This window comes from Primulina eburnea, chromosome 12, assembly GCF_022965805.1.
Source record: "Primulina eburnea isolate SZY01 chromosome 12, ASM2296580v1, whole genome shotgun sequence".
In the NCBI taxonomy this organism is placed as follows: Eukaryota; Viridiplantae; Streptophyta; class Magnoliopsida; order Lamiales; family Gesneriaceae; genus Primulina; species Primulina eburnea.
This window is the reverse complement of record NC_133112.1, coordinates 1,761,410-1,782,557: the sequence shown is the minus strand read 5'-3', so window position 1 is coordinate 1,782,557 and position 21,148 is coordinate 1,761,410. Positions and strand designations below refer to the sequence as shown.

The window sequence follows — 21,148 nt, the reverse complement described above, 5'->3', positions numbered from 1 at the left end:
ATCAAGAACTCATCCGCATACGCAGATGAGCTCCTTTGGAGGCTTTGTACTGAGTGGCACACGGATAACTGGTGGTGATCGACCACAACTACATTAACTTATTTCTATGTACTCAATGTGATTGATTGCTTTTGTGGACCTTTGTTTATTTGTACGTGATCTATGCGTTCCTTGTGAGGGAGGGTTTGTTTTGTTTTTTTTATTATTATTATCAAGGGGTGGCCAAATTTTGGTTTTTCTTGATTTTTTCAAATACAAAATCAAACCTAATTATTAGAGACTAAAAACAAAGCCTAGATTTCACTACAAAAAAAACTGATTAGATTAACGACGAGTATAAAATAAATCGTCACTATTATAGCGATGCTTTTTGAATTAAAAATAGTCTCTATAAAGCGACGGATTTTAATAAAACCGTCGCCTTATAAAGTTAGCGACTGTTTATCACAAACCGTCGCTAAATAGCGACGGTTTAGCAAAAAACTGTCGCTACTATTACGACTGTTCGAACAAACCCGTCGTCATTTTTACGTCGGGTTTTTTCACCGTCGCCTTTGGCGATGTTTATGTTTAACTCTGTCGCCATGTGCGACAATTTTTTACAAGATTGTTCCAATATTAGGCGATGCTTTTAGTAGCCCGTCACTCTTAGCGATGGTTTTGAACCGTCGTTTCTTGGAAAGTTTATCAGAATTCTTTAGTGCTAGTGATAAAGAACAGTCAGCTGATTCTACTCAACCATACATGGGTAATTGTGGATCGATGAGTTACAATTGGGACTCTCAGCATGTTGGGTATGATCCGACTGTATATCAATTAGGTGGATATGTATATCAGGATAATTATAATTCTATACACGATTCTTTTCATAGGTTATTTGATTTTTCAACATGTGGTACACATGGAATTAGACATCGTGGATTTGATTATTGGTCGTCTCAATATATTAGTGATAGATAAAATGAATCTTCATCATCTATACGGCGTGGTGTTGGACGTCATGGTCCCGAGTATAGATCTTCAAGTTCAGCTGATAGTTCTACTGTGTATTGTGGATTCGGATACTATAATCGTCGTGACGAAACACTATTACAAAATCAGTCATACCATTCTAATGATCTTTCATCATCTCAATCTAATCAATATCCCTATGAACAATCACGTCAGTATCCAAATGTTCAAAATCAATTTAATCTATAAGATACTGATGAAGAATATAACAATGATTTCGCTACTCCGCATCACTCTTCATAGTATTAGCTTTGGAATGTTATAATTTTTAGTTTGTATTTCTTATTGTACTATTGTTGTAAATTAGTTTTGTATTGATATATTAATTTATAATAACTTCATATATATATTTTTTAGTATAATTTAATTTATATTTAAAATTATTTTCTAATTTTTTGAATTTATTAATTTTTTTTTATACAAGTATTTCGCAACCGTTCCGCAACATAACACATTGGAACTGGAAGGGTAGTTGCTGTTCCAAGCACCGCAACCGTTTCGGCGAACCATGGTATAAGCGAATATTTAATGTTTTAAGATTTTCATATTCATTACAATAATCATTTTAATTTGTTTGTGGGTGGGGTGTTAGGGGAAAAATTTTTTTAGGTTGGGTATGAAATATGAGATTTCGTTCTAAATTTGAGATATTGATATCAGAAACATCAGTTAATTATTGATATTTACAATTCATGATTTTATATTCACATAATCATGCATGCTTTTTGATATATATTGTAGCTCAATATATATAAATTTTAAGAATTCAGCAGCTATGATCATTTTCATAGTCGATTTTCTATTTGAATGTGTCTATCACGCACATCTATTAATGCTAATGTTATATATATAATATATATGAAAAAGATTGATACATAGTGTTTGGACTATCATATAATTTAAAATATTTGAGTTGAATAGTGATCCATTGAATATAATTTTGAAAAAAGGTTAAAAACCTGTAGTAAAGACGGTTGGATTAGCGACGGGTATAGGTTACACCGTCGCTAATATACCGACAGTTTTTGTTTGTACAGCGACGGGTTAAGTAAGCGACGGTTTCTCAATAATCTCTAATCGCGACCGTTTATTTTATAACCGTCGCTAGTAGCGACGGATTGTTGTTATAGTCGCCCATAGCGACAGTAGTGCATAAACCGTAGCCGATTTGCATCAACGACGGTTTGTGAAATACGGTCGCTATTCGCAACGGTTTAATTTAAGACCGTCGCTAATGGCGACGGTTTGGGAGACTCTCTCGATTCGATTCTATATATACCGAGTTCGCAAATATTTTCTATACGCGATTTTCGCCTTTTCTCTGGTAGTAACGAAACTCTTTCAATTTTTTCTTAGTTCCGGTTTTTTTATTTTGCACTAATATTTTCGTATTAATTTCGTAGATTTGCTCGTCGGTGTAATTTTCCAGTGTTACGTGGATCTGCATATCTTTGCGCACATCAGGTTTTTAAAGCGTGTTCTTTACTGAAAATTTAATATTTATATAATTGCATACTAGTTTATTTATGAAATTTAGCGTAGTATTTTATTTATGAATTTTAACATAGTAGATTATTAATTTTGTAAATCATGCATAAAAATCGTCGCTTCATTAAGCTACGGTTTTTTGAAAGACCGTCGGTTAACAAAACGAGGGTTTTTTAAATAAATATCGTTAAATATAGCGACAGTTTTTCACAAAACGTCGCTTAAGCGATGATGTGTTTATAATCGTCGCTTAAATTAGCGACGGATTGTATGTAACAGTCGCTAAATAGCGACAGTGTTTTTTTTGTAAACTCTCGCTAAATAGAAACATTGTTGTTCAACAACGTCACTATTTGTAACTGTTATTGAAAAACCGTCGTTATATGAAGGCGACACGACCTTTTGTTACGGACCACCAAACCATCACTTCAATCGTCGCCTCACCATTTTAGTGACAGTTCATTTTTTTTTGTGTAGTGTTTTCAGTTTGGTATTGCTCGATAACATATTTCAAATTTTGATCTTTTTCAAATGAAACCGTTTTATTATTTTTAAATATATAATTTAAAGAGTAGGTCTGTTGTGAGACAGTTTAAAAATTTTATCGGTGAGACGCGTCAATCCTACCGATATTCACAATAAAAAGTAATACTTTTAACATAAAAAGTAATATATTTTCATGGATGTCCTAAATAAGAAATCTATCTCACAAAATACAACATGTGATACTGTATTACAAAAGTTTTTGCCTAATTTAAATTTTCAAGTTTCTATACTAGCTACTATATATAAATATCAAGTATAATATTTATATGATTGAAACTCATAATAAATTTAAAAATTTTCCAAGCCTATTCTATGGTTTTTATATTTACAAAATGTGTTAGATTTGGTTTATTATTTTTGGTTTATCGTGGTTAATTTAAAACTGATTTAGATAATGATTTGAATTGGTAGAGTAGTAGGTTGTGTAGTAAATAGTCATTTATTATCGGGCTAAGTACATCAAGTCGTCCATAACCACGGTAAAAAATCAAAAGGAAATAAAAAAACATTATTCATATATTATAAATAGTATTTCAGATCTCGTGTTTTTAAAAATTATGCACAAAACCTCATATTTAAAAGATAAATGTGTTGATTTCAAAAAAAAAAAAAGATAAATGTGTTTTGAGTTTTTATAACGTAAGAACGAATTGTATTTGATTATTAAAACCGAAAGATACAATTAGCCTTTCATTATCATCCAGTTCTCATTATTATATAGCTAATCAAATGGATCGTCTTTAAAAAAAAAATCAATTGGAATGCGCATAACACACAAGTCCCTAAATTTTTTTTCTCACGTTGAGAGAGCTTTTTTTAATGAAGTTTACGTAGTAAAAAAAGAGAGATTAAGAGGGAAGTTGAAGAGATATATTTTAATAATTGAGTCTTGAATCTGATATATTTTTTTAATGACTTTTTTAATGACTTGAAAACTCATTACTGCTAGCTTTTGGTACACTCTAGGTAACTTCTCATACTAAAATGTTGATGTGTAAATCCGATAGTCAGATAAACTTTATTGCACATGTCATGATGCAATATGCTTGTCCAAAAAAATATTATTAGAAAAAAATTAAATTCGTGATCATTCATCAAACATTTACTTACTCTTCCAACTTATAACATTGAATTTGAAATGTTGTTCCATAATATAAGTTGCCTGATGATATAATATTTTTATGGTAAATAAAAAATAACTACTACTTACTTGGAGGGGATAAAAAATAAAATTATTAAATCCGTCCCAAAGAAAATTTGAAAAAAAAAAACAGAATATGGAAAAGACGTCGACAGCAGGGTTCGAACCTGCGCGGGCAGAGCCCAACAGATTTCAAGTCTGTCTCCTTAACCACTCGGACATATCGACTTCTCTTGCAACTTGTAGTACTAATTAATATTTATATTATAATTCACTATTTTTTTTACTAGGGTTTAACAGCTCTCGTCTTCTGTCATTGCGAAAAAACCAGAAATCCTAACACAAGTTGAGAATCAGACCACTATACAGATCAATAGGGATGTTGTATATTATAGGATTAGGTTTAGGGGACGAGAAAGACATCACCTTGAGAGGGCTTGAAGCAATAAATAAATGTAGCAAAGTGTACATGGAGGCATATACTTCTCTTCTGTCATTCGGTCTCTCCTCCGATGGCCTCTCAAATCTGGTGGGTCCCCTTTTTTCTTGATTTAATGGAGTTTTTCTGCAATAAATTTTGAATCTTTGGAGTATCCGCAGGAAAATTTTTATGGAAGATCGATTACAGTCGCGGATAGGGAAATGGTAGAGGAAAAGGCGGATGTTATGCTGTTAGAAGCTCAGTCTTCTGATGTGGCGTTTTTGGTGGTTGGTGACCCTTTTGGGTAATTAATTTTAGATTGATTGATTTATTTTTTTCTAATTGGCTTTGAATTCTTGTTGCTGTTGCGAACCTTTTCTGGATGTCTTTATCCCTGTTAAGACTATAAATTTAATGGGTTCTAGATAAAAGTTGCATCCGCGTAACCTACATTGGCAGTGCTGAAATATATTGATTGTTGTTGTGAAATTTCATGCAGTGCGACAACTCATACCGATCTTGTGGTTCGAGCCAAGAAGTTGGAGGTGGACGTTAAGGTGGTGCACAATGCATCGGTGATGAATGCTATTGGAGTATGTGGTCTACAGCTCTATCGGTATGGGGAGACAGTTTCCATACCCTTTTTCACTGATACCTGGAGGCCTGATAGTTTTTACGAGAAAATTAAAAGAAATCGAACACTTGGTTTGCATACTCTCTGCTTATTAGGTACACTTAATAGTCTTGTATTGCTGTTGTGCATAAAATTTATAGCTTGTAAAATTGATGGGATGCTCTATTTTCCAGAAAAAAAGGATTATGGTCTTGTGTTCTTAAATGTATATAACTCAATATCATTTTGAGAATATTTGCAGATATTCGAGTGAAGGAACCATCCTTAGAATCATTATGCAGGTTAGAGATGCATTAAATTCGTTCCCTACTAAAAGAAGATACCTTTTTTTATATGCATTTCTATGTTATTTCATAGAACAAATTTGCATGCAATCAATATCCAGCTGGATTGTCATATACTTCTATCTCTGATTATATTTCAGAGGTAAAAAAGTTTACGAGCCACCGAGGTTTATGACCATAAATACAGCAATTGAACAGCTCTTGGAGGTGGGGCAAAATCACCAAGAATGCGGTATGTTCTCCAACACTTCCCACATTCTTTTTTTACTTCCTGTGAAATTTGACGAATCACTTCTTTGAATAATTTAATCTGGTAATGTTTCGGTCTCAAATTGCAGTGTATAATGAAGACACTTCTTGTGTTGGATTAGCACGAGTAGGCTGCGAAGATCAGGTTATAGTTGCAGGATCCATGAAACAACTTTTGACTCAAGATTTTGGGCCTCCTTTACATTGCCTTGTCATAGTAGGGGAAACTCATCCATTGGAAGAAGAAATGCTCGAATTCTACAGAGTCAACAAAAATTTGAAGCAAACTTAACTTTTTAGCGGCAACGGTGGTATATTTTGTTGCACAGATGTTATCTTTGTTTTACTATCTCAGACGTGTAACCTCCCTGTCCCCGTTCTGGTAAAGGTTTCCCGACAACCTTTTTAATTTACAGTAAGGAAAGGATCTGCGCCAAAGGGAGGATATAAAAATTTTAAGCGGATTATTGTTTTTTTTTCCCCTTGTTATTTGGTTGGAAACAACTTTTTCTTTTTTTTTAGGAATTCTGAATCACACGTACTTTTTCAAATAATCGACTGTAATCTTCAGTTTTTAATAGCCATATGACCTCATTTCGTTCGGTTTATGTGGTTAAATGTGGCCTTCACATCAAATATAAAGATCCAATCCAGTTGTCCCATTTAATTGTCTTGTGGTTTTTGGCATTGCGGGCTTGCTTTTGTCATCTCAAAAAAAGCGAAAAGTAAAGAATAATGTGGGAACTCTCAGCCTCCTTGATTCTATGGTCAAGTTCCGCTCGCAAAACATTTTAAATTCTTCTGCTTCGTTTGATGTCACCGACCAATTTATATTCGTTATGCATATGGAAAATATTAAAACGTGTGGAAAAAGACGGAGCTTCACAAATGGCTATATATAGAGTGAGTTATAAGGGCATTCTTGTCATTTCATAGATCCTTAAGCATGAAATTGGGAAGAGATATGGATGACAATGAGTCAGATCTGGGTATGATGATACATTTTTTATCATCATATATTATATATATCTCCGTCTTCATTATATCATTATTTGATATTCAATTTCATCATTATTTTAATATATTTCAGTGTCGCATTTTCTCAAAATTAATTATTTCAACTATGTTGTGGATATTTACGGGTGAAAATGATAAATAATAAAAAAATTTCAAATTAAACGTTATAGAAAATATAATAAAATATTAAAAATTACTTATTCTAACGTCATTATTCTAAAAAATAACATGAATTATATATTAATAATTTTTCCATTTCATACTATTAATATTATTCAACAAAACATATTAGAATTAACATCACTGTTCATATATATATATATATATATAAACTATTCATTTATTTAATCCAATAAAAAAATTTCTCCATTTCTACCTCTATGATTGGGATGATATTGTCACATCCATTCCTGGAGGAGAGGAACTTCGTGGACATGTGTCGGTGGCCTTTTCTTTTCAAAGAAAAATCACATCTTTCACCCAGACCTCAACGCCATCAGACCTTTCATATTTACATTTCGGTTTTCCTCGTCTTATCCTGTCAAACCTTGTCAAGATTCCATTTTTCCCTCAAAAATTCTGAAAAATTCCTCTTAATAAATTCCTCCTGTATTTTACATCCCCGCTGCGCATTGCATGTGTTTCCTTGTAACTTTTATTTAGTGTATATATTCTAGAATTTGGTCCAAGAAATAACCTACTAATCCTCGCATGTTTGGATCCAGTCAGCTGAAACGATTCATGCAACAGAAAGCTCATCAAGCTTTTATTTTTCTTTGATTTCTTAAAAAGGATGGAGGATAAAAGACGTTCTGGAGGCTGGTGCGGTTGGTTTTTGGTGCTCATGGTTTTTGGTGCAATTGGGTTTGCGATTTTCGTAACCGTGACACAGAAAATGTACGAATCGGAACCTGATGCCTCCCCTGTTCCCGGCCATCCTGGCGCTATCACAAAGAAATACGCTGACGCTCTTGGAATTGCAATGCAGTTTTTCGACGTCCAAAAATGTCCCTTCCCGTCTTTTCGTTTCACTTTTGAATTTTTTTATATGATTGGATGCATTTGTGTTGGTATTGATGTGGTGACAAGGATCGACCCAGAATTTGGTGGATGCATGCTCAGAAAGCTTATATTATATTATCAATGAAATTTGGTTCTTTAATTGGTTTGCTAGTCTATTGCTTAGTTATTGAATGTTGTTTTACCTGTTAAGTTCCATGTATTGTTTAAACACCGGTCTAGTCGCTTTTACGTGGCTATTACTGTTATGTCTGCTGGAAACACTGTAATAATCTCGCATCAGCTGGTGGGGTTAGCCACTTAAAAATCTAGTTTTTGGGTTTGGAATTTTCTCTAGGCCTGATAACCAAACAAATACTAGATTACTTTTGTCATCATTTGGATCAAGTGAAGATTTTTCTTTTTTGTTAATTAAATTTTTTTATTGATATTGGGACTCGCTTCATGATATATTACAGCCGGGAAATTGGAGAATAATAAGATACCTTGGAGAGGGGATTCGGGTATGCAAGATGGAAGTGAGGCGAAATTGGACCTTTCGAAGGGGATGTATGATGCTGGGGATCATATGAAGTTTGGATTCCCCATGGCTTTCACTGCAACAGTGTTGTCTTGGACGATTCTTGAATATGGGGACCACATGAAAGCGGTGAATCAATTGGAACCAGCTCAAGATTCACTGAAGTGGATCACAGACTACCTCGTAATCGCTCATCCGTCTGATGATGTCCTCTATATTCAGGTTCTTTCAATCTTTTCCACAATCAGAGGGATTAAAATTGTCGTAGTTTAACACTTGCATGGCCCCCAAGCCTAGTGAAATGCCTAATTTGTGTTACACACCATAACTATGTAAGAACTTGATTAATATAAGGCTGTGTTTCAGTTAGAGGAAAACGAAGTACTTGGATGAACTGAGTTTTGGAATAGGGTTGAAATAGATAGCGATTCATTTGGTCCAACAGTATTCTGACAAAAAAGCAGAGAAAACAAGTGTGGTTTAGCTTGTTTTCGTTCGATTTTCCCTCCATCTTTGAAACTATCCTTTTTAGTAGAGAGACACCCAAGTAATGCTCTGTAACAATTTTTCAGGTGGGCGATCCTAAACTAGATCATAGGTGTTGGGATCGACCTGAGAACATGACAAAGCAACGGCCTTTGACGCAGGTGAATGCCTCTGCCCCTGGAACTGAGGTTGCCGCTGAAACAGCAGCGGCTCTGGCATCAGCATCTCTAGTGTTCAAGGTCATCGACTCTTCTTATTCCATTTTACTTCTGAAGCATGCTAAACAATTGTTCACATTTGCCGACCGATATAGAGAATCTTACAGCATCAGCATTCCCAGTGTCCAAAAATTCTATAATTCTACTGGCTATGGGGATGAGCTATTGTGGGCAGCTAGTTGGCTCTATCATGCAACTGGGGAGAGATTTTATTTTGACTACGTGACTGGGAAAAATGGAGAAGATTTCGCTAATTGGGGAAATCCTACATGGTTTAGCTGGGATAACAAGCTGGCTGGTGCTCAGGTATTATTCATGAGTCCAGTGACATCTAGAACTATAGCAGAATGGATGAAAATGGTTATTTCCTGGCTTTTAAAATGAAAGAGAACACATATATACTCATCGCGTTGGGAACAAATGTTTTATATTGTTTTTCTTTTGAGCTTAGCCCTAACCGTTTCTGGGAATTGAAGGCTTGATGGCAAATTCAACGAGTACCTTGTGCAGGTTCTGCTGTCGAGGGTTAATTTTTTTGGGTCGGAAGATATTTCAAATTCTAAAATCCTCCTCAGGTATAGGAAGTCTGCAGAGGCTGTCATGTGCAATCTTTTACCCGATCCACGCACAGGCACAACCAGCAGAACTGAAAGTAATATTCCTTGTTACTTTCTTTCCCAACTCACATTCTGATACGTGAACTTGAAAGTTTCGATTTTCCTTATGTTTTGTAAATACAGAAGGTTTAATATGGATAACTGAATGGAATGCTCTCCAGCATCCTGTGGCTTCGGCTTTCTTAGCCGTGGTTTATAGCGATTACATGCTTACATCTCGAACTACAAAGATTTATTGCAGTGGAAGTTATTTTACGCCCTTGGATCTCAGGAAGTTCGCAATCTCACAGGTGCTCGTATAGTCATATTATACCATCATGGTAATCTTTCACCAATTTGTACAAGAAGATATAGTTGTTTGTAACAGGTCAATGAAAATCTTTTGAACTAATCCCATAGTAGATGTGCATCATTTCTTTGGAAGCTACACAATATAATGAGTCCACACTCGTCGATATAATGAGTCCACGGTCGTCGTTTCTTGACGATAGATCATTCACATTGCTCTGTATTTATATATATACATATATATTCACATCTCATGTGTTTTTCACAGCTGGAATATGTCCTAGGAAACAATCCTATGAATATGAGTTATCTCGTGGGTTACGGGGATAACTATCCACAATATGTCCACCACAGAGGAGCCTCGATTCCGGCAGACGCCACAACTGGCTGCAAAGACGGTTTCAAGTGGCTTGACTCAGATGAACCGAATCCTAACATTGCAATTGGAGCACTTGTTGGTGGTCCGTTTCTTAATGACTCGTATATTGATTCGAGAAACAACTCTATGCAGGGAGAACCAAGCACGTATAACAGTGCTGTCATTGTTGGACTTCTTTCTGGTCTGGTTACCACATCATCTGTGGTTCTATCGTTCATGTAATGAAATTTGAATGTGCTCGTGTGTATATTTTTACAAAAAAATATGTATTAAATTTGAATTTATTTAGTGACCATTTTAGCCTACCTTTCATGGGCTTCCTTTAAAAAAAATAAAAAAAATTGAAAGTGTGGAAAGGAAAGTGTGATTTGGTTATTAGGTTTCAATCATGGCTTGTCTACTTAGCAGATTGGATTGTGCACAATGCGCACTGAATAGCAATTGACACTGTTCTCTGTTCTTATCTATTTAGAAGTATGCATTTGTGCACTAAGAAAGGCCTTTTTTTTCTTCCAATTTAACCTCGGCTGGTTTGGGCGAGGTTAGGGTGCTAAACCCAATTCGTCCTTTTTTTTATTTTCAATTTTTAGAATTTTTTTTCTCCTAAAAGTGAATAGTCAAGTTTCAGTGTTTCCTGATAATTTTATATTTATTATAAAAATGTCGGGAGTGGATAAGGGCTAGAGCATCATGTTAGTCAAAAGTGTCAACTGCACGCACTGTCTGGATAGACAAAGTCAATCCCCATTGGTTTCAAAATTTTCAACGGAAATGGTTCTAGTTGGATGTTACCCGTAGTTGAGTGCCAACGATTTTCGCACTGATCAACTCAATTAAAAAAAACACAAAATAAATATATAAATCATAAAGTTTGAACAATTTTGAAGTAGATATCTTTTTTTCTTTTTCCTTTTTTTTTCTTTTGCCTGTCAGCGCTGAGCGGTCGGCTGTCTGTAATAAGAAATTACATTTCCAGACAGTAATTAAATCACATTTTTGATAAATAACACACACATGAAATACTCCTCCGTATGTAATATAAAAAATTCCTTTCTAAACACATGCAACAATAATTTAGTTAAATCCAGTATTCTCAATTCAATAGTAGTCTCAGGAATTTCAGGGCAAACTTTATCACAACACCCGAGAATTTAATTTCTTGTCTGGCGAAAGTATGCAAAGTCTCCGTTGATACTATATTTCTTGTGGGGGGACTTAAATTGATCACTTTCAACTTTATTTATTTTGACCCAAAAATTTTTAAAAAAATTAAAATTAAAAATTAAAGCACGTCAATTTGACTAAAACTTTTTGTTATTTTGCTCTAATAGCTTCCAGATTTGTCGGCAAAATAGTTCCTCATTGCATAAGGTCTAGCTGCTGCTGGTTGGTTGAGTCACCATGATTTGCTTCCTCTCACATTCCTGTCGGACCGGTGGTGAGAGGCGCTTAAGGTGAGCAACTTCACCTTTTGGAACAAGAATAGTTCCTCATTTTATGTGTGTATCTGTATATTTGGATTTTTCTATACAGTTTTTTTAGGATGTTGTGAAATTTTAGGTATTGCATCATCATACATGATGTCAAATTTCAATAAAATTCGAGGAACTCGCATTATCTACTAATGTTGGGATAGACTAATTCGTACATTTGTAAGATTGTTTTAGTTTTTTATTTAACCAAATATAACTAATATATCTACTGGAAAAGTTGCGCGCAGTAATCACTTATTTCCATAAAATTGATTTTAAAAAAAAAATTACGAAGGAATATTATAAAATCGAGGCAACATTGTATAGGCAAAAAAAGACCTCTACGGATTGTCTGTTAAAGTCATATTGTCATTTGATATTCCACCAATAAATAATTGACACAGCCAAATGTAGTGATAGCCCCCGGAACGTTTGTCAACCGCCGCCACCACCATAGGGCCGCCGCTACCACCGACAGCTTGCCATCGCCGCCATGACCCTTGCATTCACCACCACCAACAAATCGTATGCCTTGATTTCGATCACCACTGCCAAAGCCACCGCGCCCTCACCTTCGCCAGCGAGACTGTGCCTTGCTTGCCACAGTCGTCACGTCTGCGTATTTGGATTATTCGGTTGCTTGGTTCACGAATTATTTTCCAAACAGACATATATTGCACAATCTATGCAATTAATAATCAATGGTTAATTGGTGGAAAAAACTATTCAAATGCAGAAAAAAAACATGCGCAAACAAAGCTTATAAAAAAAAATATATATATATATATATATAACAAAATAAAACTTTTTTTCTGATTCAAATGAATACAGGTAAAAATGCGGCAAATCAATATGGGGTAACATGAATTGGCACAAACTTATGTAAAAATCCACAGCCGAAATAAAAGAACTGCGGACATAATAATAAAACATCCTCTACTCTAACTTAACTTTTACAATCTGATAATAAAATTCCATTATATACGTCGCCTAAATATTCGAGTTTTATAGTCGTGTCAACGAGCGAGTTCTGATTTCGTTGTATAGCCCAGTTGCTGCTCTATCTCCCAAGTCAATTTTGGTGTAACCCCATCATGTATCGGAGCATAATCCTGCAAAAAAAGATCGGATTTTTACTCAACTACAGAGAATATAATATATATATTTTGAATTGATATAGGAGATTGATATCAGACAAGCTACAAATCATCACCGTAAACTACTAGAAAATATAATATTGGATCAAAGAATCGAATAAATATATTTCATACCTCGAGCTTGGACATGAGTACTTGGGCAGTTGGGGCAGACACAATGATATGACGGGCAGATGGGGTGATGAAGCCTTCATCAACTGCCTTGTCTATGAAAGACAGGAGGGAGTTGTAGTACCCATCCACATTCAGCAAACCCACCTGCAAATTAAAATTACACAGAGCAATTAAATGCATCCATTCCATTTTGATTTTGACTTTCGAGGCTTATTACAATTTTTTTTAAAAAAAAGAGTACATGCACGGAGGAAATACAACATACCGGTTTGTCATGAATTCCAAGTTGAGCCCAAGTGATGACTTCCAAGAGTTCCTCCAATGTACCATACCCACCTACATACAATCCATTTCCAAATTTGCTCAATTTTAAATAATCACCGACTTGCACATGCAAATAAACAATTTATCAAAAGAATTATTACAAGACTCCATTTTACGCTATTATATTCCATATATATATATATATATATATATATATATATATATATCGGGTACTAAATTGAAGGACAATAATTCAGCAATGGTATATATTTAGCCTAATAGCATGTATCCATCTGATTTAACGAACATCCGATCAGGTGGAAAGTTATTTTGGACATTGCTACGAAAATATATTATATGAAAGCAACTTAATTAAAACAATAGCAAAAGGATGCCTTAATTAATATAGGACTAAAATTACCGGGCAAGGCAATAAATGCATCAGCTTGCTTGGCCATTTCTGCCTTTCTTTGGTGCATACCAGACACCGCTCTCACTTCTCCCACTGGCTCCCCGGTTATCTGCTTAACCCCAATACAACTTTAGAATTAAATCTTGTACACTTCAATTATTCAATTTTAATTCTTACCTCTATCGGCATTAGAGTTCTGGGAATGACTCTGCAAAAAAATAAAATTAAATAAATAAAAATATTGTCGGTCATATTTCTCTTCTTTTCTTTTCTTTTCTTTTCAATTAAAAAAGAGCAATTTTTATCGAGAGATAAAAGTAAAATACCCCAACACGTGGCGGCCACCATCATACACAGCTTGGGAGACTTGACCCATTAATCCAATACTTCCACCTCCATAAACCAAGTCTATGCTCCTTTCAACCTGTCCATTATTAATTAAATTTTTATATTCGATTTTATATGATTCGGGCCTTCATTTCTTGAATAATCAGGCAGTACGATTTCAACGTGAACACCATATTATTATATGATGATTAATCAACCGAAAGAATAAATATTGCACGTTGATCTTGCGGATCCAAACATTATCACACTTTCTCGACTTTGTGTGTGTGTGTGTGTGTGTGTGTGATGTACTGGATAGATTTAGTCCTAACTGCTGGTGATAACAGAAATCATAAAAATAAAATATATAATAGTAATAAGACTTAAAGATATTACAATATAAGGAGACTGTCATCTCTTTGCTCTAGCCCCTGTGAACTTTAAGGCCATGTTTGGACCAAAAGTTCTTGTGTATTTTTGACGTCACAACAAATTATAATATAACCCCAAGAAATTGATGGTCAAATGATGAACATAACTGTACAAGAACAGACAATTTTGAGGTTGTGTAAAAATATGGAACCAAACAGAGAATTAACTTCATCTCAATCTAATAAAATATCCATGATGAGAATTTCTATAGACCCTCCCTCCACCTTCTTTACATTTTTCATAATTTACATTAAAAAAAAAAACTAGAAAACAGCAACTGGTTTTTTGCATTTGTAGGGATTCTGTGAATGGTGACTACTAATTTTTTGATGATAAAATACAAGGTTTGAATTTTTTTTAAACTGAAGTTGCGATTATATAGGTAAACCAGTAAAAGAAGATATAAAAATTTAGTACCAATTCTTTTCCAAGTTGTATAGCTGCAAGTTGGTAGCTCGGATTTTTTCCCGGACTGCTCCCACAAAAAACACATATCCTCTTGAATCTTGACGGCTTCATAGGCTGATGCAAGTTATTTTCCATGGTCAACAGCTATTTTTTTTGTGTGCGTGTGTGTGAAATAAGGAATATGGGAAAAAGGGTAGTAAAAAAGATTGTGTGAATAGAGATTAGATTAACGGGATGTGGCTGTGTATCGAGCAAGTCAGCAAAATTTCTTGATTCTGCTGCGTTGTTTAGAAGTAAGAAAGAATAAGAAAATGTGTAGAAAGGAATGAGGGGATGGTACATTGGTAAGTCATTGGTCCCCTTTTATATCCAAATTTGTCATGGGATTTCCAATCCAATATGTACACATGGCACCAACTGTCCTTTTTTATATTTATGATTATGATTTTTTAGGGATAATTGTTTTACTATTTATTTTTTTGTTCGAAACATTTTAGTTTTTTTACTACTATGGGTAATTTGTGTCCTTTTCAATCTAAAGTCTATGGAGATAGAGTTTCTAAGGACAGTACTTAGTGGTTGTGTAATCACATTTTTTCCTTTTTAGAGAGTATTTGTTGTTTTGGGATTTAGATTTTCTTTTGGCATTCTCTCTCAATCATGTTCTCATATGAACAAGGAATTGGCATTAAGAGATTACAACACCTCATGTTTTGTGTCTTAATAAATATGTTTTATATATATATATATATATATATATATATATATATATATATATATATATATATATATATATGTATGTATGTATGTATGTATGTATGTATGTATGTAAACGTTTTTTATTAAATTGTTTGTTGGGTGCAATAATTGTCCATGCTTGGTAGATCGATCGAACCGTGGTGTTTGAGCTGTTGTGCGGTTTAAAAGATTTGAGTTGCACCATTACTACTAACTATATCTTTTGGTAATGCGGTAAACACTCGGTCCTATAATTGGTATCAGAGCCAAGGTCACAGGTTCGATTCTCATTGGTTGTAAGGAGTGCAATTATTGGGAGGAAGATTGTTGGGTGCAATAATTGTCCCTGCTTGGTAGAGCGATCGAACCGTGGTGCTTGAGATACTGTGTGGTTTAAAAGACTTGAGTTACACCATTACCACTAGCTATAACTTTTAATAAAACGGTAAACACTCGGTCCTATATTATTTATGACCAATTCTGCCATTCTCGCATATAATATTTAAGGGGAAATACTAAATGAAACAGAAATTTTGAAACCAATGAAATAGTTAAGTTTATCACATGAAAATGTCTGCCCACTTGGACCCAAACACTTTCAATTATGATCCAAGTACAAAAAAATAAGTAAGAGAGGTGTACACATTTGAAACATTAACTAGTGAGAAATTCGAGACCTCTTCGTTATGTTAGGTATTATATCAATTCAACACATGAGGAGATCGGCTAATGAAACGGCACATCAATTGGTTCGACGTACTCTTATGACTAGATCCGACTTAGAATGGTTTAGTAGTTATTATTTGACTGGATTTTTAAAATTACTAGTTTTTCATCCGTGCGATGCACGGACAATTATTTTATCTAATTGATTATTAAAATTAGTATATAAGATAATTTGTTTACTTTCTCTATAACTTGACTTTTTATCCAAGTGAAATGTTTATTGTTTTCATATACATATAGATCTTAACAATGAAATACTGAATAAAAGAGTCATTTTTGTATTTTGGCTGAAAATTAATATCACGCTTATATTAGACAATGAATGACATAATGTGTTTATCAATTATATTGTATTCACATATAAATTTATGTATCATGTAGAAAACAATAATTGTAACAAAATAAAATGATAAACATGATAAAAACTTTTAATGTGGTTTTAATTTCAATAAATAATCTAAATTAAAATACAAATAAACTAAATGGATTATAGATCATACAATTAGAAAACAAAAAGAAATTACAAATTTGAAAAACTTCCTTAAATATAACATTTGTCGTTGCATTTTTCGGGTTGCTATCACTATCACATATCAAAATTTTTAGACTCTTAGGATTCATAACTCTGGATACAGCAACGTACGACTGACCATTACTAAAAACAGGGTTATTTAAAAAAAGTCCTATATGAGACAATGATTGCCCCTGACTTTTGTTGATTATCAATGAATATAATACAATCAAAAAATACTGAACTATCTTTGTTGAAATTTAAAATGAAGACTTAGATAAGAAGGCGTCAATGACATTCTTGGAATAAACACTTTATAACATGCATTACTTCCAGTAAGAATTTTTCGTACTTTATTTAATTAAAAGAAATCATATCATTCGTAAAATCATTTACGTATATATTGATGTTGGAATCAGCATTTTGAGTGAACCATGGAAACTAAATTATTGAGATACTTTGGCTCTCAAATCCATATTTTCTGTTTAAATATTTACAATAAAAAAATAATTAAAATAAATGAAACTAATTCTAAAAAAAACATTTATAATGATAACTTACAAGATAAATTTATTCAAGTATAAAAAATAGTAATTGGTATTTAATATAAATTTATTTAACATAGATTATTAATAATAGCCTACTAACAACTCCATTATCAATTTTGACCTTGAAGTAATTTAACAAACAAAATTTGCATGTTAAGTATGTCAAATTCCATACATATATTTTAATTCTAAATATGTTAATTAACAATTTTTTTTGTTTATATTATTTTTCATGAATAAATAAATAATAAAAATGATATTTTATATTAAATTGACTTACGATTATTTTTTAATAATCTATAATAATTCGAGATTTGTTAGTCTAAGATTAAAGTTAATATATTGAAGAGAAAAATGATTTTATACTATCATTGAAATAAATATATTAGATCTAAAAAATAAACCAAATTAAAAATAGTTCATCTAAAATATAGATTAAAATTTTTAATTATAATAACCTTACATCTATATATATGTGTCATTAGTTTTAAATTAATAAAATAATTTCAGCGGAGCACAATTTTTTAACATGTTTCAAAATTTCAGAATTCATTTTAAATTTTGAATAACAATTTGAATTTGTTTTATAATTTCCAGAATGGAATTTTATTTCTGGATTTGAAATCTGAAATGTAATTTAATTTTATTTGTAATTTCTAAAAGAGATTCAATTTTCAAGTAGTTATAAATACAAACATTAATATGCAGTTTTAATAATGAATTAGATATTTTTAGACATTTATTTAATATATATTACCACATTTTTCGTTTATTCTTTCTTAGAATGTCATTTAGAGGTAACTTACTAAATTTAGCAAAACCTCTGCTTATATATATATATATATAATATAGATATAGATTTTTAAACTCAACCTTTTCTTTTTAGAGTATTTAAATAAACTAATAAATATTGTTTAGTAAGTATTTGGAGCAGTAATACTTAAAACAAAAAATTATTTTTGGATGATTAGCTCATGAGCATAATGAAAATTGCGTCGGCTTGAATAATTAATGCTTGTTATAAGTACTTTTCAATATAGTTGTTTTTTTAAAAAAAATTAAAAACATACATAATTACATGCATAATTAATTAAATTCAAAATTGAATTAAATGAATTGTATAAATCAAATGCAGACATAAATGAAGCGGTCATTTATTGCAGTGCACGTATGTCAATATTGATGATAATCTTCCTTTTTAGAAATGATATTTTGACGGGAAATTACGATTTTTGGCAAAAATTCTGCTTATTATATATAGATATAATATATATATATATATATATATATATATATATATATATATATATATATATATATATATATATATATACGAGGTGCACGTGCGTTTCACTTAAGGCCATACATTTGCTGGACCAAAGCTCCAAGCAACCTATTCAAAGGACACCTCCTTAACCACATAAATTTTCAGACCAAAATTCTTCTCCTACCACAACTGATTTGATTGAACATCAAATATCCTATACCCAATATTATTTCTGCATTATAAATAAATACAATAAATAAATATATTTATATATATATATTATTTATTCATTTATTTTATCTTTTCTTGATGTAACAATGTTTGCAATAATGGGTTTTTTTTTAAAAAAAAAAAATCAACTGCTATAAATTTTTTAAGTTACACATATTCTTTTAGACCTTATTTTAAATCATATTGACTTGATTTCCATTTTATAATATGTTTGAGCATCAAAATGAAAAAAAATGGGTTGTAATTGTATCTGAACAAAAGACTAATTTTCCCCTAGTGACTCAATTAAAATTAATATTTAAAGATTCTACTTTAAACATTAATCGCATGCACCAAAAGTACCTATTCTCTGTCAATATAGTATACATACATATATATATAAAAAAAATTGTATGATTAATTTAGATATGTGAAATAATGAATAAGAGATTTGCAGTGTTTCGTGTACATCGGGTCCATCCCGCGGCAGAGGTCAAGTTGTGTATAGACTATTGAAATAATCGTTGACATATCCCATTAAATAGTAAAAAAATTAAAGTGGGCTTCCCTCGAATATAATTGCTTAGCAACTAACTTAACACCACCATCAATAATATATATAATATAATTAAAATTAAAATTAATGATACGTATCGTACATTTGAACCATTAATTTAAAAGGATTAGACGATAATTAGTTGGCTAAAGTATATAATGGGTGATTTCCATGAAGATTCTTCCCATTGTAATGGAGACTAATTTTACTAATTGTTATATTTTTAGGTGGATGGATATTAATTTTTTAAGTTCGCGTTTCAGTCATGCTTGGAAAGTTGAGTACAAAGAGTGTTCAAATGGAAGTTTTCCTCTTCATTTTCGTCTTTCAAAGGAGTAGGTGTCATAATTTATCTGGCCTACACCAGATAGTGACTTAACCCGAGTCTTGTTAAAGTAAGATTTAGTTTTTTTTTTCGATCGTAAATATGACAAAAATTTGTGTGAAACGGTCTTACATGTCGTATTTTATGAGATAAATATCTTATTTGTGTCATCCATGAAAAATATTACTTTTTATGTTAAGAGTATTACTTTTTATTATGAATATTGGTAGAGTTGACACGTCTCTCACAGATAAAGATTTGTAAGACCGTTTCACTATATATTTACTCATTAAATATATATTGGATTTAATATTCAAGGTGATATTTTGATATATTTACTTGTATATGATTTTTTTTAATTAACAATTATACATGTTGTCGGGCTAGAACTTAATTCCATTGTCAAAGTTCACTCGATTAACGTAACGATAAATGCCCCATTCGAAGAATTATGTCTCGATGCATCAGTTTCCTCGAGCGTTTAATAATATAACGACGTGGTCAAATTCCTAAAGCATGATTTTTCAAACCTTTTTTTCTTTTCCAAATTAGCATCTTTTTTTTTTTGGTAGAAAAGTCGTATGAAACATTGATTTGGGAATAGGTAAGAAAAGAGAATTATAAATGAAATCATCGTAAAAAAATCAAATGGATCTCGAGGATTATTAATTAGTCAGAGTTATAATAGTAATATTATTTAATGTAATTGGGTTATACTAATAAAGGATGATTTTATTTTCCGTAAGTTTTATTTTTAATCACACACGCAGAATACTAAAATTTAAAATTTAAGTTGTATTTTTTTTATTATTAATTAATTACACAATTTTATATAGACTAAAACAACAGTACTGGCAAAACTTAAACACAAAGGTACCTACTTTGACCTCAAACATCTCTTCTCACTCTTGTGTGTGTTTTTTTTCTTCAGAGGGAATTAATTTTCAAGCGCGAACAAAGGAACATGTCTTGTTGCCGCTCCTCCCTATTTACCAAGCCTACATCCTAGGCTGCGTTCCACCTTCAGAAATATTCCAACCGTAAAATAACAACTCTGTTTTTTTTAAGGATGTAAGAAAGTCAATGTTTCTGTTTTTCACTTTTCTGATGCAACAAAGGACCCATACTATATATATATATATATATATATACACATATATATATATATGTATTATGTATTAATCCAATTACAAACTTACTGTCGGAAGCAATAATTATCCTAACGAAAGGAAGAATGAAATATGGTGTTTAAAGCTATATTATATGATAAAATAATTTAAGTTACAGCCTCCACCGGTTATGCTTTTTATATATTATATTGTGTAATGTTATATATATTGAAAAATATGACCTATTCAAATG

At 32.2% G+C, this 21,148-nt stretch overlaps 3 protein-coding genes and 1 non-coding gene across 5 annotated transcripts; 2 read left to right on the top strand and 2 right to left on the bottom strand.

Moving 5' to 3' along the window:
- Window positions 1-2,456: 2,456 nt before the first annotated feature.
- Window positions 2,457-6,375, top strand: LOC140808128 (probable diphthine methyl ester synthase). Of its 2 annotated transcripts, XM_073165152.1 has the most exons (7): window positions 2,457-2,475; window positions 4,477-4,715; window positions 4,787-4,911; window positions 5,107-5,336; window positions 5,483-5,522; window positions 5,666-5,757; window positions 5,864-6,375. In XM_073165152.1, the coding sequence occupies exons 2-7, from the start codon at window positions 4,566-4,568 to the stop codon at window positions 6,064-6,066; spliced, it is 840 nt and encodes a 279-aa protein (XP_073021253.1). In that variant the 5' UTR covers window positions 2,457-2,475; window positions 4,477-4,565; the 3' UTR covers window positions 6,067-6,375. The 2 variants fall into 2 exon arrangements, with proteins under 2 accessions (XP_073021253.1, XP_073021252.1); XM_073165151.1 differs by lacking the exon at window positions 2,457-2,475 and having other exon boundaries at window positions 4,202-4,715.
- Window positions 4,333-4,414, bottom strand: TRNAS-UGA (transfer RNA serine (anticodon UGA)). Its single transcript has one exon. It is a non-coding gene; the product is annotated as a tRNA-Ser (tRNA).
- A 795-nt stretch (window positions 6,376-7,170) lies between the features above and the next one.
- Window positions 7,171-10,775, top strand: LOC140807863 (endoglucanase 10-like). The gene is made up of 6 exons (XM_073164824.1): window positions 7,171-7,798; window positions 8,270-8,553; window positions 8,904-9,341; window positions 9,546-9,687; window positions 9,776-9,942; window positions 10,209-10,775. Exons 1-6 carry the CDS (start codon window positions 7,585-7,587, stop codon window positions 10,539-10,541), a joined length of 1,578 nt encoding a protein of 525 aa, XP_073020925.1. The 5' UTR covers window positions 7,171-7,584; the 3' UTR covers window positions 10,542-10,775.
- A 1,786-nt stretch (window positions 10,776-12,561) lies between these two features.
- LOC140807764 (probable cytokinin riboside 5'-monophosphate phosphoribohydrolase LOGL10) lies at window positions 12,562-15,237 on the bottom strand. The gene is made up of 7 exons (XM_073164731.1): window positions 14,915-15,237; window positions 14,065-14,162; window positions 13,916-13,946; window positions 13,748-13,847; window positions 13,328-13,398; window positions 13,063-13,206; window positions 12,562-12,903 (listed from the first exon to the last, which is right to left on the bottom strand). Exons 1-7 carry the CDS (start codon window positions 15,038-15,040, stop codon window positions 12,808-12,810), a joined length of 666 nt encoding a protein of 221 aa, XP_073020832.1. The 5' UTR covers window positions 15,041-15,237; the 3' UTR covers window positions 12,562-12,807.
- Between the last annotated feature and the right edge of the window lie 5,911 nt (window positions 15,238-21,148).

What these genes read in the sequence shown, in the direction of transcription:
- LOC140807863 (XM_073164824.1), top strand. Translation starts at nt 7,585, where the DNA reads ATGGAGGATAAAAGACGTTCTGGAGGCTGGTGCGGTTGGTTTTTGGTG. An exon ending in GTTTTTCGACGTCCAAAAAT is followed by an intron (nt 7,799 to 8,269) that starts GTCCCTTCCCGT and finishes GATATATTACAG; the next exon opens with CCGGGAAATTGGAGAATAAT. An exon ending in CACAACCAGCAGAACTGAAA is followed by an intron (nt 9,688 to 9,775) that starts GTAATATTCCTT and finishes TTGTAAATACAG; the next exon opens with AAGGTTTAATATGGATAACT.
- LOC140807764 (XM_073164731.1), bottom strand. Translation starts at nt 15,040, where the DNA reads ATGGAAAATAACTTGCATCAGCCTATGAAGCCGTCAAGATTCAAGAGG. An exon ending in TACAACTTGGAAAAGAATTG is followed by an intron (nt 14,163 to 14,914) that starts GTACTAAATTTT and finishes AATAATGGACAG; the next exon opens with GTTGAAAGGAGCATAGACTT. An exon ending in TGCATTTATTGCCTTGCCCG is followed by an intron (nt 13,399 to 13,747) that starts GTAATTTTAGTC and finishes GATTGTATGTAG; the next exon opens with GTGGGTATGGTACATTGGAG.
- LOC140808128 (XM_073165152.1), top strand. Translation starts at nt 4,566, where the DNA reads ATGTTGTATATTATAGGATTAGGTTTAGGGGACGAGAAAGACATCACC. An exon ending in GTGGTTGGTGACCCTTTTGG is followed by an intron (nt 4,912 to 5,106) that starts GTAATTAATTTT and finishes AATTTCATGCAG; the next exon opens with TGCGACAACTCATACCGATC. An exon ending in TCCTTAGAATCATTATGCAG is followed by an intron (nt 5,523 to 5,665) that starts GTTAGAGATGCA and finishes ATTATATTTCAG; the next exon opens with AGGTAAAAAAGTTTACGAGC.